The sequence below is a fragment of the Drosophila suzukii genome, chromosome 3 (genome assembly GCF_043229965.1).
Source record: "Drosophila suzukii chromosome 3, CBGP_Dsuzu_IsoJpt1.0, whole genome shotgun sequence".
Lineage (NCBI taxonomy): Eukaryota > Metazoa > Arthropoda > Insecta > Diptera > Drosophilidae > Drosophila > Drosophila suzukii.
This window is the reverse complement of record NC_092082.1, coordinates 15,994,496-16,019,028: the sequence shown is the minus strand read 5'-3', so window position 1 is coordinate 16,019,028 and position 24,533 is coordinate 15,994,496. Positions and strand designations below refer to the sequence as shown.

The 24,533-nt window shown below is 41.6% G+C and overlaps 3 protein-coding genes across 6 annotated transcripts; 1 reads left to right on the top strand and 2 right to left on the bottom strand.

Annotated features, from left to right (window-relative positions):
* Exn (Ephexin) lies at positions 1–22,699 on the top strand. Of its 3 annotated transcripts, XM_036814652.3 has the most exons (10): positions 1–303; positions 4,653–5,893; positions 6,303–8,410; positions 9,892–9,995; positions 16,901–17,148; positions 17,210–18,175; positions 18,239–18,428; positions 20,903–21,924; positions 21,994–22,198; positions 22,260–22,699. In XM_036814652.3, the coding sequence occupies exons 2-10, from the start codon at positions 4,790–4,792 to the stop codon at positions 22,421–22,423; spliced, it is 6,111 nt and encodes a 2,036-aa protein (XP_036670547.3). In that variant the 5' UTR covers positions 1–303; positions 4,653–4,789; the 3' UTR covers positions 22,424–22,699. The 3 variants fall into 3 exon arrangements, with proteins under 3 accessions (XP_036670547.3, XP_036670548.3, XP_036670549.3); XM_036814653.3 differs by lacking the exons at positions 1–303; positions 4,653–5,893; positions 6,303–8,410; positions 9,892–9,995 and adding exons at positions 11,522–11,658; positions 15,881–16,261; XM_036814654.3 differs by lacking the exons at positions 1–303; positions 4,653–5,893; positions 6,303–8,410; positions 9,892–9,995 and adding exons at positions 11,582–11,658; positions 15,828–16,261.
* LOC136116939 (cyclic GMP-AMP synthase-like protein) lies at positions 18,445–20,538 on the bottom strand. The gene is made up of 2 exons (XM_065864737.2): positions 19,920–20,538; positions 18,445–19,850 (listed from the first exon to the last, which is right to left on the bottom strand). Exons 1-2 carry the CDS (start codon positions 20,080–20,082, stop codon positions 19,000–19,002), a joined length of 1,014 nt encoding a protein of 337 aa, XP_065720809.2. The 5' UTR covers positions 20,083–20,538; the 3' UTR covers positions 18,445–18,999.
* Positions 22,700–23,202: 503 nt separating the features above from the next.
* Positions 23,203–24,444, bottom strand: LOC108006824 (cyclic GMP-AMP synthase-like protein). Of its 2 annotated transcripts, XM_017070372.4 has the most exons (3): positions 24,176–24,444; positions 23,872–24,120; positions 23,203–23,802 (listed from the first exon to the last, which is right to left on the bottom strand). In XM_017070372.4, exons 1-3 carry the CDS (start codon positions 24,351–24,353, stop codon positions 23,231–23,233), a joined length of 999 nt encoding a protein of 332 aa, XP_016925861.3. In that variant the 5' UTR covers positions 24,354–24,444; the 3' UTR covers positions 23,203–23,230. The 2 variants fall into 2 exon arrangements, with proteins under 2 accessions (XP_016925861.3, XP_065720808.2); XM_065864736.2 differs by having other exon boundaries at positions 23,203–24,120; positions 24,176–24,443.
* Positions 24,445–24,533: the final 89 nt, after the last annotated feature.

Genomic DNA, 24,533 nt, shown 5'->3' with positions numbered 1-24,533 from the left:
TATTGTATGCTAAATCGAAGGCAGTGCAATAGCTGAAATCGAGTGCACCAAATTGGTTCTAGTTTTTGAGGCCAGAGTGAAATGAAAGCTGGCAAAAGTGAAACGCCCACAAGAAAATCTGCGTGGTGCTAGTGTGCTCTTGAAAGAATCTAGCCAAACCACTTGGCGAATTCCACATACATACATACCAAATACCAAATCGGTAGAAGCGAAATTTCACCAAGAACAGGCTCCAAATCTTCCATCGCCTGGCTGAAACTTCGATTTCCGTTGGGATTAGATCGAGTGAACCCTACTTTGATGGTAATTAAAACCAATTGGAGTTCCTAACTTGATTCTTTTAGTATTTCTTTAGATGAATGAAAGTTTTAATCGAAGAAAATATTTACACAGATCAAAACAGAGGACCATTTTAAATTAGATCTTTAACTTGTGTTCATAAAATGAAATGGAATGCAAGCCATCGAAGTACGGATATTCTCTATTCAAATTTCTTTTAAATAGTTTTTGACTGACTTAACTATTTTACTAAACTTGTCACATTCCTATAAAAATATGCAAATTAATGATATTAAAATGTAGTCATAAATTTTTATTAAGAAAGTAATAATAATAAAAGTTTAAATTTCGAATATGATTATAATCACTTCAGTTTCAAAGCTTTCTAGCGTCTCTCTTCCGCATATTCGAATGCATTTAAGTGTTGTCAACTGGTTATTATCGTATAATCGTATATTAACGCATTCTTTTTGGCCAGTTGGCTCCATGACTTAACTGTTAACTCCACCGACTTGGTCGGTGGGTCTTTCGCACATTGACACACACGGTTGAAATGGCCTCCGAACTGACCTCTTCTTCCATGTCATGTTGGATTCTACGCTTACGGTTTCGGAATTACGGTTAGCCATGTTTCTGTGTTGTTTGGTTCCATTAGCTTCACTTTGCCAATGCTGCACGCTAATTATACGCCTCTGTGCCTTACGCGGTTATAGCCAAGATCTGTAGACCCAGTCTACAGTCTACGGTTGCGGTTCTTAGGCAACGAATCTTTGGTTCAACGAAGCTTGGAATGCAGTTAATGCTCGTTTGCATGCGGGTTTCTGCTCTAACCATTTAGTACAGTGTAGTTCCCAAATGGCCAGAAATGTGGTCAATCAAATTTCCCATTTGATAAGCCTACACCCATGACTCAGACTGTAATCAGTGGGTAGATAAGCGGAATTATGGGTTTATATACGAATTGTGTCACTTGTGTGTGCATCAATTTAGCAAATTAAATTTAACTTAAACTCAGCCAGAAAGGCAACAAAGCTTGAATAATGCAGGCGTTCAAGGGGGGAACACACATAAGTGGTAAATAGGAACTACCCTTCGAAAATATGGCAAACTATCGACCCATGGGCATTGTTTACCATACATAAAGCATACGCAGTGGTGTATTAACGTTCGGGGTTGCTCGCTGTTAGCCAGCTAGCCCGACTTTTCAGTTGGCTAAGGGCTGCAAGAGCTGTTCGGTGGTGGGATTTTGCCACGGCAACGCGGCCAAAACAAAAACAAAGGGTTAGTTACAACCAGTCAACAATATTCAGACAGTCTGAGGTCCTTGAGTCCAGTGGTCAAGCATATAACCAAACAATACGATTGTGCAATCAAAACAGTAAGCCCAGAATTATCCCACATTTTTCCAACACCTCGCCAGCCGTCAACAGCATCTCTAAATCATGGCCAAGACAGTTCATTAGCTGCGAGACAAAAACAACAAAAAATTCAGAGAGCAGCAAAAAGGAAAAGTTAACTTTCACATTTCTAATGGCGGCTGGTTTTTTGTTTTATTTTGGCTTTTTCTTCTATGCAAAATGGCAATAAATTTCATTTGATTTAATTTCACGAAATTAAAATATTTCCATACCATTTCATTGGTTATCTTCTTCCGCATTCGCAAGTAAAAGCCAAGATTAGTTGGCTGGCCGCGTGTCAAATCGCCAGATTCTTGGCTCAAAGTCAGCTGGCCATTATCACTTTCACTTCAGCTGTCAATACCTTTGGATTTCGGTTTCCCAAAGCATTGGGAAAATCTTTGTCCCGCCCTCAGAAATCATGACCCGTTCAGTGTGATAAAGCAAATAAAAAGAAATCAAACAAAAAGCTGCATCCGTTGAAAGCCATTTGCATACCTATAGATATATGTATACCATATATCTTCGTTTATATAAATAAATGTATGGCAGGTGCAGCTGCAGCTTAGCCTAAAAAACTGCAGCTCATCAAGTTTCTTTTTTATCACTACGTCTTTTCTTCTGCCCAAGATGAGGTTGATGTTTATATTGTTCAAGTGTCTCGCTGTCAATTGTTTATATTTTCCTTTTCGGTTTCGGGGTGCTTAATATGCAAAACATTTGTATTGACCAGGCCAAAAAGCTGTTGACCGCCGCACAGCTCGAATGGCCTTAGAGTCCACTCTATATAGAAGGCATTGGAATTATCATTCTGTGGCGGCGAAAACCGAAAGCCAAGCGAATTATGGCTCATTTCAGAATTTTCGATGGATTCTTAGCTAATTGATTATGGCAAAACGTTATTAGGGGAATTTTGTTTCTGGGGTTTGTTTTTTTCATTTCCAATAGATTTGGGGCTCATTCTTTACTGACTTTAAAATAAGTTAGCTGTTTGTTTTTATATTATATTAGAAATGCCCATTAAAAATCTACACCCCAAATCCGAGATCTCTTTCAAGTTATTAGCAAATTGGCACTTAAATATCTATATTACAAGAATATCTCATTAGACTGTAGTCGATATAGTTCAACAACAGTTCAAAATTGTTTTTTAACTATATACTTTTACATTTCCCTATTATTTTGAAAAATATTACTTGAAGTTATTGATTAATAAAGATAATAAAGAGCTTCCCATGGCTGCAAACTGGCATTGATTCGGCTGGTAATCCCCATTTTGGGGGCCGGTTGGCTTTCCGCCTTGCAATTGACAAATAATCGCCAATAAAATTCCATTTTGAATAAACAAGACACTTTATGTAAACACACTTTTGGCCACCAGTTTCCTTTTGGCCGGGCGTAATACAAAAACTTATTGTCGGCCAAATTCGTTTGCGTAATCAGCAGTTTTTGCTATTTTATTTACATTGGTGGTGCGTGTGTGTATATGCTTGGCTCGTATATAATATTTTGTTTAAAAACCTTTTTGCAATGGCAAATTAAAATTAATTTTATTTATTCTTGCCGCGTGCGAGGCAAATGTGACAACTAGAAAAAAAACATATGGAATATAATGTACCTACATAGATATAGAAAAAAAAAACAGACAAATATAAAGTGTGAAGAGAAAAAAGTAGAAGAAGACGGCAGATGAAAACGGTTAACGAACGTACCAAAAGCCGCTTAAAAGCCATTTTACGATACCGCATGTGAGGCAGAAGAAATTGTTTTGACTTTATGTAATCGCTCATTATAATTGGCATTTGTGTGTGACAAAAAAAAAACACCCGGTGGGCGGAAGGGAGGTGGTTTTCCAGGGCGGTAAACAATTGTCAGGTGGGTTTGTGCAATGCCATATAGTCACATCGTCATATAGTCACATCGTCATACAGCCTTATAGCCATACAGTCAGCCAACTTCGATCGCATGGCGATAAGCCAGCGCATTCATGGCGTATCAAGCATACGCAATGTTGTACACCGCACTGATTTCTCGCTTGCTCAAGCTTTGTTTTGTCTTCGGGCTTCCTTGACAATTGTATAGAAATAATGTCTATTCATCATTTGGGCAGGTAATATGAGTCAAAATTCGAAAAGAGGCTTAAAATACTTTTGCAGATTACAAGATTTTGTCAAAGACTTTACGGCTGTGGGTTTTTGAGCATTTCTCAATTAAAATTACAAGTGTTTTGATTCTTTAACTTGCCTTTAAAAATAAAACAATTGGTTTGGGCATTTTGTAATTGGGCTTATTTAGATTTTTATGAAATCATTTTCTTGGTCTTGGTAAATAGTTTCCAATGCCTTAGAGCTTCATTTTTAAAAATTTGAAACTGTTTTTTTTTTTGTTAAAGCAAATATAAAAGAAATGTGTTTTAACATTTAAAGCAATTTGCCATTAACCCCAAGAAAAACTGCATTTTTTTCTTGTTATTTCTATTTATGGAAAGTTAAATGTGAAGAGCTGTAAATTATTTCGTATATCTAAAGAGCTTTAAATTATTAAATAAAAATAGCTTTGCAATATGGGTTGATTTAGAGTCTTAAAGAGTTTTAATAATTTGTATACCTGTTACTCGTAGAGTAAACGAGATAGAGGTACTCGACTATAGCGTTTTTTCTTGTTTATTTTATAGTGATTATTATGCATATTTGTACCAAGGCGGTTCTTTTAATTCGTAAAACTCAAACATTTTCCTTAATAATATTTTTAGTAAGGGACTACGACTAGTGAGTACAACTTCTCATACTTTAACTGATGCTTTAAACTAGGAAAGCCTTGAAATTCCAATTGGCAGCGACAAGTCAAACCCGCTTATCACCCATAATTGCCGAGATGAGCCACGCCTTTAATTATAATGGCTGACACCCAATTTGCATTTGCATGAACAAGATTTTCACGAGCTTTCTCTTCCACTCTCTGTTTTTGTCGTTGCAGGCCCGGGGGCAACAGCAACATCATCAGCAGCAGCAGCAGCAGCAGCACCAGCATCTGCAGCAGCAACATCTTGGTTGGCTGCTTCTTGGTTGGCCGAGAACGTGATCGATTTCTGGCCGAGATCAGAGCAAATCACCATGGCGATGTCACCTGTCTTGGATGCGGCTGCCAAAGCCGCTGGCCGTGATCTCAATGGCAACGCACCAACAGCAGCAGCAGCAGCAGCAACAGCAACACGAACCGCAGCAGCAACAACGCCGCGCAAAACGAAAAAGACAATTATCAATTGGCTGGTGAATAGTGACAGTGACAACAACAATCGGCCGACGTGCGATAAGGCCGGCAAAGATAATCCAAATCCAAATCCAAATCCGAATCAAAATCGAAAACCGAATAGCCAGGCAAATCCGCAACAAAATTGCAGCTGCGAATCGCGGGCATTTCGCGATTTCCGGGGTGTGCAAACACTGCGATTGTTGTGGAGCAAACGCATCAAAAGTGCCAGCGAGGATCAGGGACACTGCCACGCCCACTCGAACGCCGCCCCCTCCTCGTTGGGCACTTTGAAAAAGTTAAACAAAAGCGTTAGTTGTCTGGTCAACGCCTTTAACAATTCGCGCGATTGCTCCACGCCGGAAAAATCGCTAGCAAAACGCGCGGCCAGTTTGCACAACCTGCAGGACTCGCAAACAAAACACCAGCAATTGCAGCGGGAAAAGGACAATTTCTACAAGTACAAAAACGCCGAACAGGCCAAAATGCAGGCCAAATTAAGAAGCAACGCGGACGAGGCGTTTTTAAACGCCAGCGAAACGCGCCCAAAACGTGACGACAGCAGCGGTTTACCTGCAGTGAAATCGTATAGTATGGCGACCTTATCAGCAGATAAGGTTGGCAAGGTGGGCAGGGGGTCAGCGGAGGATGAGGAGGAGTTGGAGGTGGAACTCAGAGGCAAACGGGAGCGCAATCGCCTCGAAGGCCTCAGTCTCAGCGCGGCGAGCGCCCAAAGTGGCGGCAGTAGCGAATCGCTTCAAACCACCACCTCCTCCTCCACCACCACCAACACCCACAACACTCTGACGTCATCATCGTCGACGGGTCGATCGGGCGGACGTCGGAAATATAGCTTTAAAACCCATGCTGGAAGATCATATCATCAGCATCATCATCCAACGCGTAGGCTAAGCAACATGGACTCACATGGCACTACTTCAGGTGGCGGCATCAGCATGGTGGCCAAGGTAATTGGGGGTTTTAAAAGGGTTTTTAAATAAAAGTTCTGCATTTTAAAAGGTACTCCAATAACGAAAATATATATTTTTAAAATATATATATTTTTGTTATATAAAAAATTAAAGAACGCAAACATTGTAGTCGAAAATTCATTATTTTTCTAAAAGCTTCGTTAGCATTTCAAGGAAAACATGTTCTTAAAATGTACCAAATCATGAAAGCTTAAAATATCATTCCATTTCTTATATATGATATATATATCATATTCATTTTTAACGCAACAGCTTTTGAAACTAGTTTTATAAATGATATTTGTTGTGTGGTTATATTAATTTCCAATGCTTAAAGCACCTATAGAAACTCAAGAAACCAAAAGTTTTTAATTTTTTCCAATTTTACTCGTTAAATGTCGTTTAGTTAACCCACCAGTTCAACGAGATTATCCAGAAGGACACGAGAATCCTGGAGCAGGTGAAGCGAAACAATGGCGTCTGGCTATCCCGGGGAACCCATGTCTACAAGATCGTGGAGAAACCATCTGCAGAGGGAAAGATATCACCGAACTCAGAGGAAAGTCGCATCTCCACTGTACAGCGTAATATTAAGAAGTTCGAGAAGCTGGAAAAACCCAGTGTTCCGCTGAAAAGTGAACAGCTTCGGAAACATCTAGAACTGATGAGGGGCAGTAATCTTCCACGAGGTCCTCGGGTCAAAAGAAATCTCAAGCTGCCATCCGGAAGTGTGGGTATTCCCGAGCTGGCCATGGTCAAGGAGGAGCTAAAGACAATCCCCGCCGAAGAGCAAGCTAAGCAACCAAAGTCAACTGAATCACTGCCCAAGAACAATCATCACGAGGAACTGAATCATACAGATGACAGACCCAGTGAAGAGCTGGATGGGATTTTGGGTGAGAAAGAGGCGGAGGAGGAGGAGGAGGATCAGCGTCAGAAGCAGCGGAAACACAAGTATGCCTCCATATACGAGAAGCTCCGATTTACCTTCGCGAAAGGTAGGAAATCAGCGAGTCCCTCACCCACCAAAGGCAGATCCCGGGAGGAGATATCCATAGATGAGGAAGAAAGAGTTACCAAGGAGAAGGCTAGAGAAAAGGACGTACCCCAGGAAGAGGTTACCAGAAAAGAAGATTTCAAATTGGAAATACCCAGAGAGGTAACCCCCAGAACCGAAGATCTGGAAGATCCCCCACAACCCCAGCTCATTTCGCCCTGCCTTGAAGCCGATGCCAAAATTCTAGATGCCCTAGAGGCCCTAGACCAAAAGCTCAAGGTCCTCAGTCCCCTAAGCGAGGTGACCGCCCCAGGTGGTGACCACGAACTCCTGCTGGCCGCCAATGATGACTTCGAGCAGCGCATCCTGCCCAACAACTCCTTTGTTTACCAGGCGGCCAGAAAGCAGATCTCCAACAATCAAATCCTGCTCAACCAGGCGGTGAATGTTACACTGGTTAATGCCATCGAGGGTGAGCAGATGATCATGGAGCAGAAGCAGCTGATGAAGGTCAGGGAGTTGGAACTAAAGCAGGAGGAGGGGGAGGAGGTGAAGGATCAAGTAGTACAAAAGACGGATGGGGACTTAGAGCCCGAATCGATATACGAACCCATCACACCTGTCATCGAAGAAACCAAGACTGAAACCCAGAATTCCAGCCTCTACAAGATATACGCCAAGAAATCAGAGATTGTGGAGGACATATACCAAACGGTGGAGGAGACGGCCAAGCCGAATAACTGGCTGGAGGGCTACGAATCCATTGCAGGATCCCAGGAGGCTGCTTGTCCTGGCTCCGGTTACGATGGCTACGAGTCCTTTGCCCAGGCGGAGGTGGCCCTTACACCCACCACTCCTTTGGGCACAGGTACTCTGGGCCGTAATACCCGCGATGAGCTGCCGGAACTGCCGAAACCCAAGAGAGTACTTAACAAATCTCCAATGCCCATGCGTCCAGCTCCTCCCAAGCCAGAGGCCAAAGAGTCGGAGGAGGATGAGAACATATACGATACCATCAAGGGCTGTTACGAGTCCATGCACTGCAAGGCCACGTCCTCATCCTCCAGCGGCGAAGTCACCCTCACCACCGATGCCATATCCCTGAGTTCCAACTGCTACGAGAGCATTCCGCACTTCCGGAAGACTCGGGGGGCAAGGGATCAGGGTCTGGGTCAAGGTCAGGATCAGGGTCGAACTCAGGGTCAGGCATCCGCGGGCAGTTGCATCCAGCTCTCGAGCAGCGGCTCCACCCTGACCATCTCCTCGGATCACAAGACCAACAGCCTGTACGAATCCTCGCTGGCGGCCACCGGATGCGTGGTCTACGGCAGCTCCAGTGTGGGATGCAGGTCGTCCTTGGGCAGCAGCGCCGGCAGCAGGGATAGTGGAAAGCCCGGCGATAAGAGATCCTCCATAGCGGGTTCCAGTGACAACAGCGACGCCTGGGTGGACATTTCGGATGGCGAGATTGGTCAGGCGCCACTGGAGGCGACGGCCAACGAGGCCCAGTTTATTGTGTAAGTATCCGAAGAATACGTTTTATATATATAACTTTAAAAGAGAGAATTACCATTCTTATAAGAAACTTTAGTTGCAAGTTCATAGCATTGGAATTTGTTTGTAAAATAATATTATTATCGAATCATTGTAAAATCAAATGTATTTAGAGCATTACTAAGGGCTTAGTTCTTTGATAAAAACCCTTTAATTTAAAAACTCACATTACATAATATATTTTCTTAGCGTTTTGCCATCGGTTCTGATAGGTATAATCAAAAAATTAAAAACAAAATAATAAGCTCAATAATAGCCGCCAGTCTGTAGGTCAAGATGATATGAATAATGGTATAAATATGAATTGTGTGCAAATCGAGGAGACAATATCGCAATGTTATTATTGTTTATTCACTGCCGCGTTAAGCAAAAACGATTGGGAGCGGAAAAAGATAAGAATTGCAATTGCTGTTGTATACAGCTGGGCGGTATAAATTCTGCGTAGATCGCTTATCGGTTTGTTTGGGTTGGTCTTATCTAATCGGTTGATAAGGGACAGGCAGCGCAGGGGTTTCGACGGTCGAAAATTGTATTTGCTGCCAATGAATGGTGTATGGTGGGTTGCAACATGGACATATCAAAATTGATATATATTTCCAGCTAAATGCTGACACCAAAAATATACTGCCAAGCAGGTCAAGGCGGTCGGGGACTTAGATCTTTATCGCTGATTTAGATAGGGAAGTAAGGTTAAATCTGAAAGGAAGTAATGTTTTATAAATTTGTAATGCACATATGAATTTTAATTCTTATCAAGCGAATTTATTTAGTCACTGGTTTATATATTTATTTGTTTAATCTCGTTAAAAAGTCAACAAAGCAGCGACGTCTGGAAAATAAATGACTGGACTATGCTCGTATTATATACATATATACTACTTTTTAGTTAGAAGCAAGTGTGCTAAAAATAAATTTAACGGAGCTTAAATTAATCCTATAAAAGATATACAAGCATTGCGATAATTTCAAACAATTGAGCTATACAACAGCCATTTAATGATCATTTAATAGTTTTTTTTTATACACAGATAACTGTCACCCCCAGAATTTTTGTTAGCACTTAATTAGTACAACAGCATGAGTGTGCTTCATTTTGTCAGAGTTAATTTTAAAGTTGCAACATTCGACGGGTGATTGAAAATACTTCACAGTCCAATTCCCTTTCTGTTTTGAGGGGGACCCAATAATTAGAACGCTGACCTACAATTTCTTTTGTTATCTGTTGATAAGATTGGCGCGCCTCTTGAGAGGAACTCTAGAAATTCTGAGAGCCAAAAAATCAATCTGGAGTACTCAATTGTTGGATCTTCCCAACGGCGATCAGTTGTAGGGGTTTAGTTTGATCGATCGGTCGTGAAATTATGAAGTAATTAACAATAACTATTTCAAGTCAATTAAATTAGTATAATTGTGAGTACTAAATGGAAACCATCTTTCTTTTCAGTGTACGGGAACGGTTTAAGCCGCATCGCACCAGGAGTCCGGATTGGTCGAAACGCATCAGAGACAAAAGACTGCATCAAAAGAAGGCGATAAGCTGCATAGAGGGTGAGTAAGAAACTAAATTAGTTACTTGGCTTTAAGTATTTGAACCAAAGAACCAAAGAAAGTGCTCACTGTGGGATGAAACCATATTATCGCGAATAGTCCCTGACCCCACTTACATAATTTGCAACCTTACAACATGAGTGGATTTAGTTGCCGGTGGAAGTTTGTTTTATACTCTACAAGTTCTTAGAATGGGTTTAAAAATTTAAAAAAAGATACCTTAATAAGTATCTTCAATTCGAATTTCTTGTAAATTAGTGGCTCAAATGACAAATTATAAATAGACTCAGAAAACCCAATCCCTCATTGTATTTATGTTATCTTGTTTAAAATATTTAAAACATATTTTTTACAACAGCTCATAGCTTATGATAAATTATATAAAAACCAAACTTGTTATAGAGGGGATTCCCATGAAAGCTCCTTTCAATAAAAGCTCAGCGGTTGATTTCGATCTTTGGTTTGTGTCCGCACTAAGCTTTACCATCCACACATGCAGTCCACAGCTGTAAATTGACAAGCTCAAAACCAATAATTATCCACTGTTTAATTGGCTCAAGTTAAGGCCACTTTGCCTTTTTTATGAATATACATTTGTAAGTGGCTGGGTGCTCCAGTCCAAACTTTGCCCCAAGCGGCGTCTGAGTTCCTCGAAAGCAAATGCCAAATGTGAAGCGGAACCCAAATTGTTGAATAGGCGAGCAGCTAACGGAGCGGATAATTAAGCCACCTTTTTACAAATGAGAGTGAGAGTGAGAGTTAAAAAAAAACGGGCAGGAGAGCAAACAGGGCGACAGGTTCCACAAAAAAAAAACTCACACTGCTCCAAATTTAACTAATCTACTAATTTAACCAAAATTTAATGAAAAAAAAAATTACCAACGTCGCGGATGAGTAATCACTTTTTCAAATCTTTAAATTATTAAAAAAAAAAATTATTTTTTAAACATCAATTATATATGTGCATTAATTATTTTAGCTAAAAAAATTACTTTAAGTACAATAACTTAAATATAATATATAGGTTCAATTTACCAATAATGTTTTTAATATGCATTTAAAAAACTTTGCAAGTTAGTTTTAGTAGTCAATGGTATAATTATTAGGTCTTTGTCTAAAAATCTTCCTGCTTATAAAAGTTCTTATTATTACATGTGTGGAACCTCTCAAAAGATCAAAGAAATTTATTTCAAAATAAATATATCATTTTTTTTTACTTGTTACTAAGTTATTACATGTAGGAATAACAATTTTTTAAATATCCTTTTAAAATATCTCTGTTAGTTAGTTTTTTGTAATTACCTGAAATTAGATTTTTATCCCGTCTTTATATCGAACCAACTAGCACCATTCTCTCAGTGTACGATGCCCATTTTAAAGAACTCTCTTTAAGTTAGTTTATTTTATGTATGGGATATAAGAGCCGACTTTATATCCAACCAACTAGCACCATTCTCTCAGTGTACGATGCCCATAAAGTGGACGCAGTGTGCAGTGGTTGCCCTCGATGTGTTGGTGATGTTGGGGTAGCTGTAGCTGCTCTCCACGGGCATCTGGCTGGGGCCTCTCATTCGTTCCGACGCGCTCAACTCCGACGGTCCGCTGGCTAAAACGGGTCTCCGTCGCCCGAATACAAAAACGCGAAAGAATTCGAGTGATAAATGTGAATATCAATGGATAGTTTATGATGCTGCTCTAATGCCAAACTGAGAGAAATAAAATATATCAAACAAAGGCATGAAATGCATTTCAAATTTAGGAAAACTCTCACAGAGAGAAAGAGAGTGAATTAGCAAGAGAGAGAGAGTGAGAGGGAGCTTAGTGCATTTTTGCATTACAAGTTTTTGTTGTAGTATTTGTGCGTGTGGTTGTTGCTGCTTTTGGAGACGTCACGAACTGAAACCCGACTTTATTGTTGTTTTTGCCCTCACCCACCCCCGCCCCCTTGATAATCCACCTTTAATTTGTTGTTTTTCTTGCCATTATTTGTTGCTGCCTTTGCTGGGCGATGACGAAATTGCTTAGCGAAAACGAAAAAACCAGTCTAGAAATGTGTTTAAAACACAAGCCAGCCCAAAGGCAACCTTGAAGAAGTCTTAAAGAAACACAAAGCGAAGCGAGGGAAAAAATCATCGCGAGATATCCGTTCAACAAACTATTGGCCAAAGGAATCGACATTCCCCAAATACGGCGATGACTTTTGCATTAAAAAACATGTCATAATGAGGCAACTATTGCAAAAAGGCGGTGTGCAATGTGCAATGCGAACTAGAGTGCGAATTCGAAGTCGAAATCCACTGAGCATGCTCTTGTACAGAGGCAAAAAAAACAATCAAGACAGTAGTTTCCTTTAAAAAATATTTTCAAAATATATTTTAAAACTAGTCAAGATCATAATTATAGTGTTTCTGAATGCTTCTTTGACATGGTCATAGTAAAGTATCCATATTTTATTAGAAATATTTGCAGTAAAAGATTCTAACTTTGTACAAAAGCATTAAATATTGTTTTTAACTTAGTCATGATCTTAATTATAGTGTTTCTAAATGGTCCTTCGACATGGTCATAATATTATAACCATATTTTATTAGAAATCTATATGAAATATACAAATATTATTGTATTTTTCTAAAGTATAATTCATTTAAAGACCAATTTGTATTTTTACAAATTTTTTACCACTTTTTTTATTCAAATTTGTTCAGTGCTGCACATAATCCTACAAAAAAGGCTTTGCGTAAAAATGCAATTATCGCGTTTGGCGTACCCCTCTTCCAAAAAGAGAGTTCAGCGAACGCAACTCCACTTGGCAATTGGAAAATATCTTGTAATTGTTTCATGTTTCATGGGTGAAACCGAAACCCGCAAACCGGCAATGCTTAGGCCCAAGCCCAAGTCGGCTAAATGGAAATTCTCAGCTTGGCTTTTAACTTTTACCCGCGGCACGTTCAACTTTGGCTCGTTAACTTTGGCCAACACGCAACGCCCGCGGCGAAAGTGTCGTGGAAATTCCGACCCACAGTCACAGTCGTTTGGGGCTATGAAAATTTATGAGCTTGTCGCATGCAGGAAGATGACACTCAATTGGGGATCTCCTAATTCGATGCACTTTTTCAATTAGCTGACGACTAGTCGTTGTACAGGGCTCTCTCGTTAAGGAAAATACGACCATATGTTGCCAACATTTAGTAATATCTTTATGTAAAGGCATGATTTTTAAAAGTTAGCCATATTAAATTTGTTTATTAGATGACTAGTTAGTTTTTTAGATGTGTAAAATTAAAGCACAAATTTTCTAATAAATTGCTTTAAACCTTGTGTACTTTAAAAGACATGACTCAATTGCTTGATCTTTAAACTGAATTAGATGACTAGTGGTTTTACAGGGCCCTCTCAGAAATTGAAGTATCATAAAAATGGCTGTATATGCTTAAGAAATATTTCCAGAAATACCTAGAAAGTTTTCTTCCCAATTGAATTGAAACTAATTCTACTGCCAAAAGTTCCAGAGTGATGATAGACAACTAGCAACAAATATTTCTAAAAATAATTATACGAAGGAAATTAACCTATTAATTGTGTTGGCATGTGCCATAATAAATGCCCGAAAAAGTAGTCTTTTAGAACAAAAAAGCCTTTAAAAAGTATTTACAATGAAGTGAAGAAAAATACCACCCGAGATGAAGTCATTTAAAGTATGAAGCAATCCAAACATACTGTAAAACATATCTGTAAAAACAATTTTCTGACTCTGATCGTCGTTCCTATCAGCTATTATGGTTTTCCTACGTGACCAAGAGCCGAGTGGAAGACAATGACATCGTTTGGCACTTAATAATCTTAACCTTAATGCGTCAGGCGATCAATCAACCGTTCGATCCGTTGATCAACTGGATTTTTTCCAGCTGCATTGCAGTGTTAATTGTTAATTGTTTATGCGTGAAGAGCGGATAGAAACAGCAGCAGCAACCTCAAGAGATCGTCAAACTGTCGGCCTTGCACTTGCTGCATTCCAATAAACAAAAGATCATCTTCGTATACACACATCGTTATGTAGTACATATACCACATATGTATTATATGATCCCAAGTCTGGGCATTTGCTTGCTTACGAATGGATCGCATTGCTAGACCATCTTTTTCCTTGGTTCGGTTTCTTTGTTTGGGTCTCACGCCAAGAGGCGTTGAGGCGACTAATGAAATAAACCATTTCCGTATTGGCATCGTTGCGGTACGAACGATATGAACATTCACTTTACACGCACCAACAAAAGCCTAAATTCGAAGAATTTCACCAGAGAATACAAACTCGATGCCGTAAGCAATAACCCGAAACCGGTAACTTTGGTATCATGGCACTGCTGGCCAGAATCTCAGCAGCTCCTTGTTTCGCCGACCAGAACTCCAATATTTGCAAAACCCACGCGCAACAAGTGTCGGCTTCAAAAAGAATCTCGTTTCGTTCAAGATTTGTACATATACGCAGATACAAACAGTTGCAGGCAGAGTTATAGCTCTTAAAATATTATAAAATATAATGGTAAAGGTTGCTATAGTCATCTCTAAATGATTTTAGTCAATCTAGATTAGAATTTGAGAGGTATAAACTATTTGGTATAGTCAACTTTTAATGCCTTTATTTAAACTAGATTAGGATTTGAGAAGTATAAAAACTAAATTTGTAAATAATTTATTTCGTATTGATCTTATTTTATATTTCCAATTCTTTATTTTGGGTATAGTTCCAATGATTGTAAAAATAATACTACGAAATGGTGCAGATCTTATAGAAGTCAAGAAGATATTTGAGATTCTTAGCTACCTAATAAGGATTTTAAAAACATCATATTATTTTTCTGAGATTCCCAGACGTTTTTGGTGCTATTTTTTTGACTTCACTTGTGGGTTCATGTTCGTAAGCCGCATATCTTTATAAAATCTCATATTCATGTTCAGCTTTCAGAGCTGGGTCTTCGCTGCCTGGTTTTATTGGCGCTCTCGAACCGGTTGGCATTCGCAGCGCTTGCCTGCCTCTTGGTCTACGTACTACGTATACGTAATATGCGAACAGATAGTATCTAGTCTAAGCGCTTTGTGCCTGAATCCGGCTAGAATAACGGTGTTCTACACCATGAAAAAGTGCCTAAAACTCGTTTGAAAATAGCTAAACTCGTTAGGTTTCAGAGTATTTGATGTGCGGCACCTGCCACATCATGGTGTTTGATTTTTCCACCATGTCTGTTAATCACTCGACATTGTATCCACAGCGACTGTCTGCATTCAACCATGATTCCATTATAATTTGCGCTATTTTGCATGCCCTGGCTTTGGGTGTTTGCCTTTATTTGAGTTAACTTTAGTTTAGTTTTGCTCAGCCCGCGCCACATACGGGTTTGCAGGCCATTCGCTTTATATGGCCAGCTTTATTGTTGTGACTCTTGAAAAGTCGGTTTAATTAGCATATCGGACAGTGGGCAGAATTGGTCAATCAAAAAAGGGCAGACAATTGCTGCAGCAGCTTTAATTGCTCTCAATTGAGTGCAGTTTCCTAAGAACAGAGTTCTGAATACCACAGCTGAAGCTCCACACTCGAAAAAAAGTATCAATTTATTGTATAAGTATTAACTAAAAAAATAACGAAATTTCTAAAACTTAGAGCAGCATAAATAAACTTCTCACTCGAAAGCGAATCAGACGATTTCCTCCATTATTATATAAATCCGTTATTAAAAAAAAACCATAGTTAAATTACAAAAATGTTCTGATATACATATGTTATAATCAAAAATGAATTTATTTTTGTGGAAATTTTCCGATTTCGAAACGAATTAGTTTTTGAGTGCAGGAGTTTGTTCAATTGAGTGATTCATTCAATCCGTTGACAGCCTTCTGACCCCAAAGATGTGACAAGATGTCGGCGTTGAATCGCAGCAACGGCCAGCGCCTCAGCTGTTCCGGCAGTCTAAGCAGCAGCGGTCATCCCGCAGACCCTGTGACCTTGCCCCGCAAACGGCGACCCCGGGCAGCCGGCGAGGTGGGGGTCACCTGTCAGGGCAACACCAGCAGCGTCTATCTGAACGGACCCGTGTCCGCCGAACCCATGCGTCCCGCTCCCGAACCCATTTACCAAAACGAGGCGGCGGCCATTAGCCAACGCCGCAGCCACGCCCACCAGCGGGCCCAGCTACTGACCTCGATGGTGGTGACCCACGATGAGAGGGGCGGCAATACCGCAAAGGTCTCCATGACAGTGAGCACTTTCGTAGGTTCGTTCTGGTTCTAAAAATATGCATATATTCTATTTACATTATTTTACTACAAACATTATTTACCATTTATTCGAAATAGAAAGCATATTATTGCAATCACCTAAAATTGTATGTTACATGGATTATAAAAAGTCGTATTAGAATATACCAACATCCTCCTCTTAAATCACGTTTAAGGATTTAAATAATATTTATTTTTATCATAAAACATACATTTTATTTTTTACAACTAATACTTTTATTTGTCCTCGTTGTTTCAATAAGAAATTTATTTTTAATCACCCCTTCAAGGGAAGTATTATTAATGTAATATTAAAACTATCTATCCTAAATTTAAAATAAAAACTCTTTTAGATTATTGTTTTAAAAAAACTTTAAGATATTTAAAAAAAAAACTAAAATTTGAATAGTGATGTTTATAGATAATAGTAAAGTTTCATAAAGTTCAACGTTATGTTTACCTTAACTTTATGGAAAAGATATCGTAATATAACAATATATACCTATATTATGAGCTTTTCATGATATATCATTCATTCCTATGATTGTAATCGTTGGATATATATACCGTATACACATTTATAAACCCCAAACCAGGAAACAAGTACTAAACGGTTACTTTTCCAACCCGCTTAGATGACTCAGACCACTACTACGAGACCCTGTCGCCACTCGGAAACAAACGCCATTCGACGCAGCTGGTCCGCCACAGCCAGGAAGGGAGCCGGAGCGGTGGGGTGCGCTCCTCGCACCGCCGCAGCAAGAGCCACTCGGCATCCGCCCACACGCTGGGCGAGCACGTGGTCATCTCGGATGACTACGACTCCTTTGAGACGGACAGCGACGATCACGGCGATGGAGAGCCCGACCAGCGGCTACGAAACGTAAGTGCCCACGTGGAGCCAATAGATTCACCCAAAGTAACACTTCCGTTTGCCAATCCAGCACAATGACAGCGGCGTGGACATGCGCAACCATCGCCTGCCGAAGCCACCTCCTCCGCAAAACCAGGTGTACGAATTCGTGCGCAAATTCAAGGATTTCATCTCCAGCAAAAAATCCCCGAAGGGCAGTCAGCAGAAGCTCTACGAGAATACGCCTGCGTCCACGCAGTTCTACGTGGAGAGCTCCAAACGGACGGAGGAGTTGTACGAAAGCACAGGCTACGGTCCGGATCGTAATCCGGCAGCCAAGGTCCACCAGAAGCAACAGGCTCCAGTGATGAGGGACAAGCAGAAGAACGGCAAGAGCCTGCGCTCCCGTCTGCGCAAGAGCCTGGTGGGCTCCAGCTTCGATACCAAGCAGCTCTCTTCGCTGGCGGCCACACGGAGCACCTTCTACGTGGAGGACCCGGAGGGATCACTGCCAGCCCTGCCACTGGAGCCGGAGATCCATGGTTACGGGGAACTGGACTCGGGCTTCTCCGAGAAGAATTGCACGCCGTCGGCGGAGTCGCAGAAGTTCTCCACGGTGGCTCGCAAAGCCAAGAAGGAGGCGAAGGCCAGCAGAAGACGCACCACCATCGGACTGCGGCCCCACGATCCTCCGCCACCACCACCGCCAATGGGCGGCAACAAATCGCCCGCGGATCCGGAGCGAGAGCAGGATCCTGGACAGACCACCTCCTGGTATGCCGAATGCGGTGTCTTCAAGCAGGCCAACAATGCTGCAGTTTCTCCTAGGGGCGACGAACCGGTCACGCCAACGCCCAGTGGTCACGGAGGCGTTAGCTCCTGGTACGCGGAGTCGGGTCTCTACCAGACCAGCGGCATATCCGTGGCCAGTTCCAGCGGCAGCTCGGGGGTCTCCACCGGCAACGAGGCGGGTCTGGGCGACGAGCTCTCCTCGGAGCCGCACAGCCTGTTCTCCAACGAGCCACTATACCAGATGTACAGTGCCGCCAAGCTGGAGGTGAGTGGATCTAAAACTTAAATTATATTTATCCATTATATGTATCCCTATCAATCGTTAAAGTCGATCACCCGAGATCTGGAGGCGCATGGATCCTCCGATGGCTACGAGGAGATTGGCCAGCATGCCAAGGCGAAGCAAGAGCCGCAGGCCAAACCACGACCCACTGCTCTCCAACTGGTGGAGCCCAAGAACGGACCCTCGCGCACTTTGTGGTGCGAGATCCCCGAGGTCATACACTCTTGCATACTGCGTAAGTAGATCGTTGGTTTATAGTTTGCTCTAGCCTTTATTAACATGACTCCAAGACTTAAAATAAGCCATAAGGCATTTACATATGTAGTTCAATTCGTTTGTGCGGTGAATGTTCAAATAGGCTTCTTTTAAAAATAATCGTCTTCCATATTGGTGGTTCTTTCTAAAATTGAGTTTAACACATGGCTCCAAGCCAAAGAATCGGAAAATTAAACTGAACTTATTACTATTTTAATAATCTTTAATTTCTTCAAGAAACTAAGTATTTAATGGAGAATATGACAGGTTTCGTTCTTGGGTTGATGTTGTAATAACCTTCTTTTAAATATTATTGTCTTTCATATTATGTGGTTATTTTTGAGTTAGAGTTTGAAATAATCTATAATTTTTTCAAGGATTTAAGTTTTCAATAGAGAAGGTACTATAAAAAAAACGCAACGAAAACAGCATAAGTTTAAACTGAATTCATCACTACCTAAATGATCTGTAACATCACTTCGAAACCCTTCGAAAAATGTTCAAAATTATAAACTTTAAAATGTGAAAATGTGTTCTAGGCAATGCTGTGTTTACATAAACATGGCCAGCAGCCTTGATTTCCAATCGCTTTGCCCCTCCTTAACGCTATCCTCGGCCTGTGTTTTGATATCCTTCAATTGTCTCAGGACATAACTTAACTCCTCATAATTGGTCTCCAACTTGACCTCGTTCCATGTATGGAGCACATTGTCGTTATCCACCAGAAATCGCTTTAGAATTCCTGCTTTAAGGCTGTCCGCCATGGCCTCCAGAGCCTCGATCAGGCAGTTTCCCAGGTCACTCGATAAGTTGAGTACCTGCTGCAAAACAACGGTCCGGATAACTTCCTCAAAGCTTGTAGGATCCAACATATGTACATCGCAAAGACGTGTAAGCAACAGAACAACACGATGCGAATGGTGGTGCGCTTCCATCAGGCAGCGTTCCCAGTCCGGAGCGGAAACCATGAAGCTCCGCTTGTCCAGGGGTATGGTTGGTCTTGACACCGCATACCAGGGATGGGCCTTCAGGCTCAATCCGATTTTCGGAAGGCTCTGTTGTGGAAGTGGCCACTGGGTAGGCTCGAATTCCAGTACTGGCACACACGACAGCTTATTCTTCGTGGAGCGATGAATGAACGTGAAGTTCCCCTCAAAATAGAAACCAAATTTTTTATATTCCGGATCATTGGAAATAATTTTGATCACCCATTTGGCGAGGGCCTCTCGCACCACGTAGCCGCCATCCACAGCCGGATGTACTTCATCGTCGGAAACTTTAATCATCACAAATCCCTTACGCATATCATCTATGACTGGCGTTACCTTAAACCCGAAATACACTTTAAGGTAGAACTCAAACTCATTTTTCCGAATCCGGCGGATCACCTCAGTGCAACTGCCTGAAATTATCATTTTTTTAATGTTAATACTTCAAAAATTAAAGTAAATTAACGTGTGTATGTACATACCCAATATTCCATAACTGAACTTCTCACTACCATTCAAGGATGACAATTTAGCCATAATCAACTTCTGCAAAACCCTGATTTCCTTCGGAATTGCCGGTGGGGCGTTTGATTCGATTAATTCTGACACGACCATATTAAGAGAGTTCGTGAAATCGTTATACATCTTTAATTTTATATCTTGGATTTTTTCCCACGTGGGCTTTGAAATGGTTTTATCTGAGTCAGTGATGCACTTTAATAATGAACTTCAAGACTTTATCTAGGTTATCGATATCCATTCGCCTTTATCGTTAGAAAATTGTAGAGTTGCCCAAGTAAAATACAATTCTTGGAAATTGAAAACTAACTTAAGTTGTCAAGTTTATAGATATTTATTAGAATTTATTGCTAGAAATCGGTAGATTGATATAATTCTTAGAACTTAAAAACTCAAGGAACTCGTTTCGTTTCTTGGTGTTTTCTATACCATGAGGGCTTTGAAATGGTTCTTTATGCACCAGGGGTGCACTTCAATAATGGATATTTATCGATATCTATTCGTTCTTATCGTGAAAATTAAATTGCTTAATTGCTTAAATAAAATTAAGTTCTTAGAAATTGAAAATAAATTTAAATGTGCTGGAAAATTGAATTCTTAAACACACGCTATCTACTAAAATAAAAAGTTTAACGATTCAAGAAGATATGATTTCCTTTTTCTCCCACTTCACTACTAGTAAATTATAAATGTGTAATTAACGATTCTAGATTTTAAACCTATGTACATACATACTTAGAATTTTTGCATGCGGCCGAGAAAACTGAACTTAATGTAAAAATGTATAATGTATTATACATTATAAAATATGTGCGTACGGAGGTAACAGGACATAAACAACACAAATTTTGTTGCTTTCAAAGTTCTTGGGTCTTTGTTGACCTAAGCCCCTAAATTAGCAATTTAGAACCTCCAACTAACTTAGCTCCTGACCTTTTCATTCCAGCCACCTTGACCAGTCGGGAGCGCAGTCTGCAGGAGGCCAAGTTCGAGATCATCACGTCGGAGGCCAGTTACCTGAAGTCCCTGAACCTGCTGCGACGGCACTTTATGAACCACAGCGCCTTCGTGGACACGTCCGTGTTGAGTTCCAAGGACCGGAAGGCGCTCTTCTCCTACATCGTGCCCGTCCACGAGTGCTCGGAGCGGCTGCTCACGGAACTGGAGGCCTGCTGGCAGGACAACATCATGCTGCTCGGACTGAGTCGCTGCATCTACGAGATCGCCGAGCGGCACTTCCATGTCTACGTGGCCTTCTGCGAGCATCAGGGCAGAATGGACAGGACGCTGCGCCGGTTGAAGGAGTCCAAGGACTCGCTGGCCTTCCAGCAGCACTTAGAGCGTCTGGAGGCCAGTCCCAGTTGCTGTGGTCTCAATCTGCACTCGTTCCTGATGCTGCCCATGCAGAGGATCACCCGGCTGCCGCTCCTGATCGACGCGGTGTTCAGCAAGGAGTCGCCGCTGAATCGCGAGGAGTACGAGGGCTGGAAGCTTACGCTGGCCCTCGTCCAGAAACTGGTGGGCCAGTGCAACGAGGCGGCCAATCGCTGGGAGCAGGCCTTCGAGCTGGAACGGATTGCACGCCAACTGGAGTTTCCCAGCCATGTGCGTGCCCTGGCCATTGCCCCGGTGGGCGTGCCCAGGGCGGGTTCAAAGCCACGTTACCTGGTCAAACGGGGAGAGCTGACCCACCTGATGTGGCGTGGCGACGACGCCAAGTTGACCTTTGGCAAGCGCCTGTCAAAGGTCAGCATCTACGCCTTTCTCTTCTCAGATCTCCTGCTCCTCTGCAAGCGTCGTGGCGAATCCACTTTCACCGTCTTCGACTATTGCCCCCGGAGCATGCTCACCCTCGCCGCCGGCGACTCGCTGCCCCAGCTGCCCACCAAGGACCTCAAGGACCAGGCCGGCAAGAACCTCATCGTGATGACGCTGCTCGAGAACAGCGATCGCAAGACCGTCGAGCTGGTGGGTTAACCTAGTGCTCCTCCTGTTCCCTTGCCAATAGCAGTACTAATTTACTTTCCCATAATGAAGATTCTGTCCTGCCCATCGGTGTCCGATCAACAGCGCTGGCTGCAGGCTATGAGACCACCGGAGGCGGAGACGCCCGGCGAGAAGCTCTACGAGTCCTGGGACTGTCCACAGGTGGTGGCCAAGCACAGCTATGAGTCCGATGAGCCGGACGTCCTACAGCTGGAACTGGGCGATGTCGTTAATGTTTCCCGCAAGCTGCCCGACGGTGAGTGGCTGCAAAATGCTGCAAAAATAGTATATTTTATCATTTTGTATTCTTTTTGCAGGCTGGTACCAGGGCGAAAGGATACGGGATGGCGCCGTCGGCTGGTTTCCGGGAACCTACACCGAGGAGCTGAACTCGGCCCATGTCCGTGCCCGTAACCTGAAGCAACGGCACCGTCTGCTCACCTTCACGGCCACCTACCTGGAGTCGCAGAAGGGCAAGTGATTACGGGTTCATTTGGAGGTCGAGAAATGAGCTGAAGCTGAACACGCAACCAACGCCAGCCCCATAGTCCGCAAACCAACTATAAGTGAACTACCATAATATCCGAACACTTTAGGAAATGTGATAATTATTTAATTCGATGTTTATGTTGATTAATCGGGAATCTTAAAACAATGTCTTTCCCTATCGAGTAAGCAGTAGCGAGTACTTGTATTTATGTATGTATAACCGTTTAGTGATATGTAAGCATAATTAAACAAGAAAATAAAATTAAACTTAAAAAATTGAGAACGGACATTATGTATTAATACAGATTCACATTTTAGTCAAAATTACTCTTTTTTATCCGTTTTTCACTCGTAGTTAAGCCAAAACAAGGGTTTCAGCTAAAAGGCCGACTGTTTTTAGTAGCTTACACCCTATACTAACGGTCCATTTACATACCTTTAAGCAAAATTGATTGTTTGATCCATTTTCGCACCAAATGTCAAAAACTAATACTTTTTAGGTTTTAATGCCAATAGATTGGTAATTAAGCAACAAACTCAGCGACGTATAAAATTCCTCATTCTGACCTTAATGAGCAATATGGCAGCCAAAAAAGTGATTTTTAGGGCAGATTCAGATTTTAGTCAAAACTTCTCTTTTTTTAGCCATTTTTCAACAGTAGTTTAGAAAAATCAAGACCGTCTGTTTTGTACAGCTTACAACAGTTACGATATATTATCGCTTAGTAAATGTTTGTAAATTAGAAGACAGTTGAGTAACAAGATTTCTACTGCATTTATATAAAAAGATTGCTTTTATTTAATTACCAAATAAAAGATGTAGAACTGTAATCCAGTTATCGGGACCGCAGGATTGGTTGTCACCACCGGTCTTGACTTGATCGGCCAGAGCTCGAGACTTAACATTTTTAAATGTAATCAAAAGATTTGAGGCTGTATAATGGTACATTTCAATCTTGGCCTCATAATTCGATCCTATTTGAAGCATGTTCACACTGTCCACAAGGAATGGAGTCACTTTGCCCTCCTGCAAATCGTTAACAAAAGCCTCGAAAACGGCTAGGAAACAATTTCCCAGGTCGAATGGAAGGATCTGAATGTTACGCAGTATAATCGATTTGACCACATCTAACGGAAGGTATATCTCCATCTGTTCCATTATTTTACGCATCAAAAGCAGCACCTTGTTCGCATGGCAGTTCCATTCCATCAGGAAGCGTTCCCAGTCCGGAGCCCAGACCATAAAGCTCCGCTTGTCCAAAGGTACAGTCACCCTGGGTACCGCGTACCAGGGATGGTTGCGAAAACTCAGACCACCATCGGGAACCTCCGGATATGGCAGCGGCCACTTCGAGAAGTCAAACTGGAGCACTGGCTTACAGATCAGGTGCACAGAGGACCGAATATTAATCAGGGAGAAACTCATGATAAACTCCTCACCGTCCAATGAAAAGTTACGGATGTTTGTCCCATCCTTATTTATAATGAATAAAAACCAGCAAGCAAGGGCATCGCGTTGGAGAAACCCGTTAACAACGGCTGGATGGTCTACGAGTTCTCCAGCTTGGAGCATCACAAACCCAGGACGACGCTCGTCCCTAATGGGCTTAAGTTCAAATGGGAAATTCACGTTAACCTGGAACTCATATTTTCCATCATGTATTTTTGTTATGGATTCCGAAGAATTTCCTGGAATTTAGGCAATATGTATATCTTGACCTGCCGGAGTCTCCTTCGTGCTTACCCATTACGCCAAAGGTGAACAATGTCCCGTCCCACCTGCCAGCAGAATTCAGATTTTCCATAATCTTATGTTGCACCATAAAAAGCTCGTCCAGAATTTCATCTTTTGGCGGGCGCATCAGACATGACGCTACCGAATTCAATGCCATAGAGAATTTCTTACAAATAAAACTCGACATGTTGGTTTAATTTCAAAAACTATATAACAAGAATGCACACTCGTTTTTGGAAACTAAATGTGTCCTGATAAATGTCAAACGGTCAATCGATAAATTAGGGTTGCCGAGGTGCCGATAAAGTCAGGTTCTTATTTGTTGCAGCAATAAGAAAAATGGCAATAAGGAAACTCAAACTCTGTT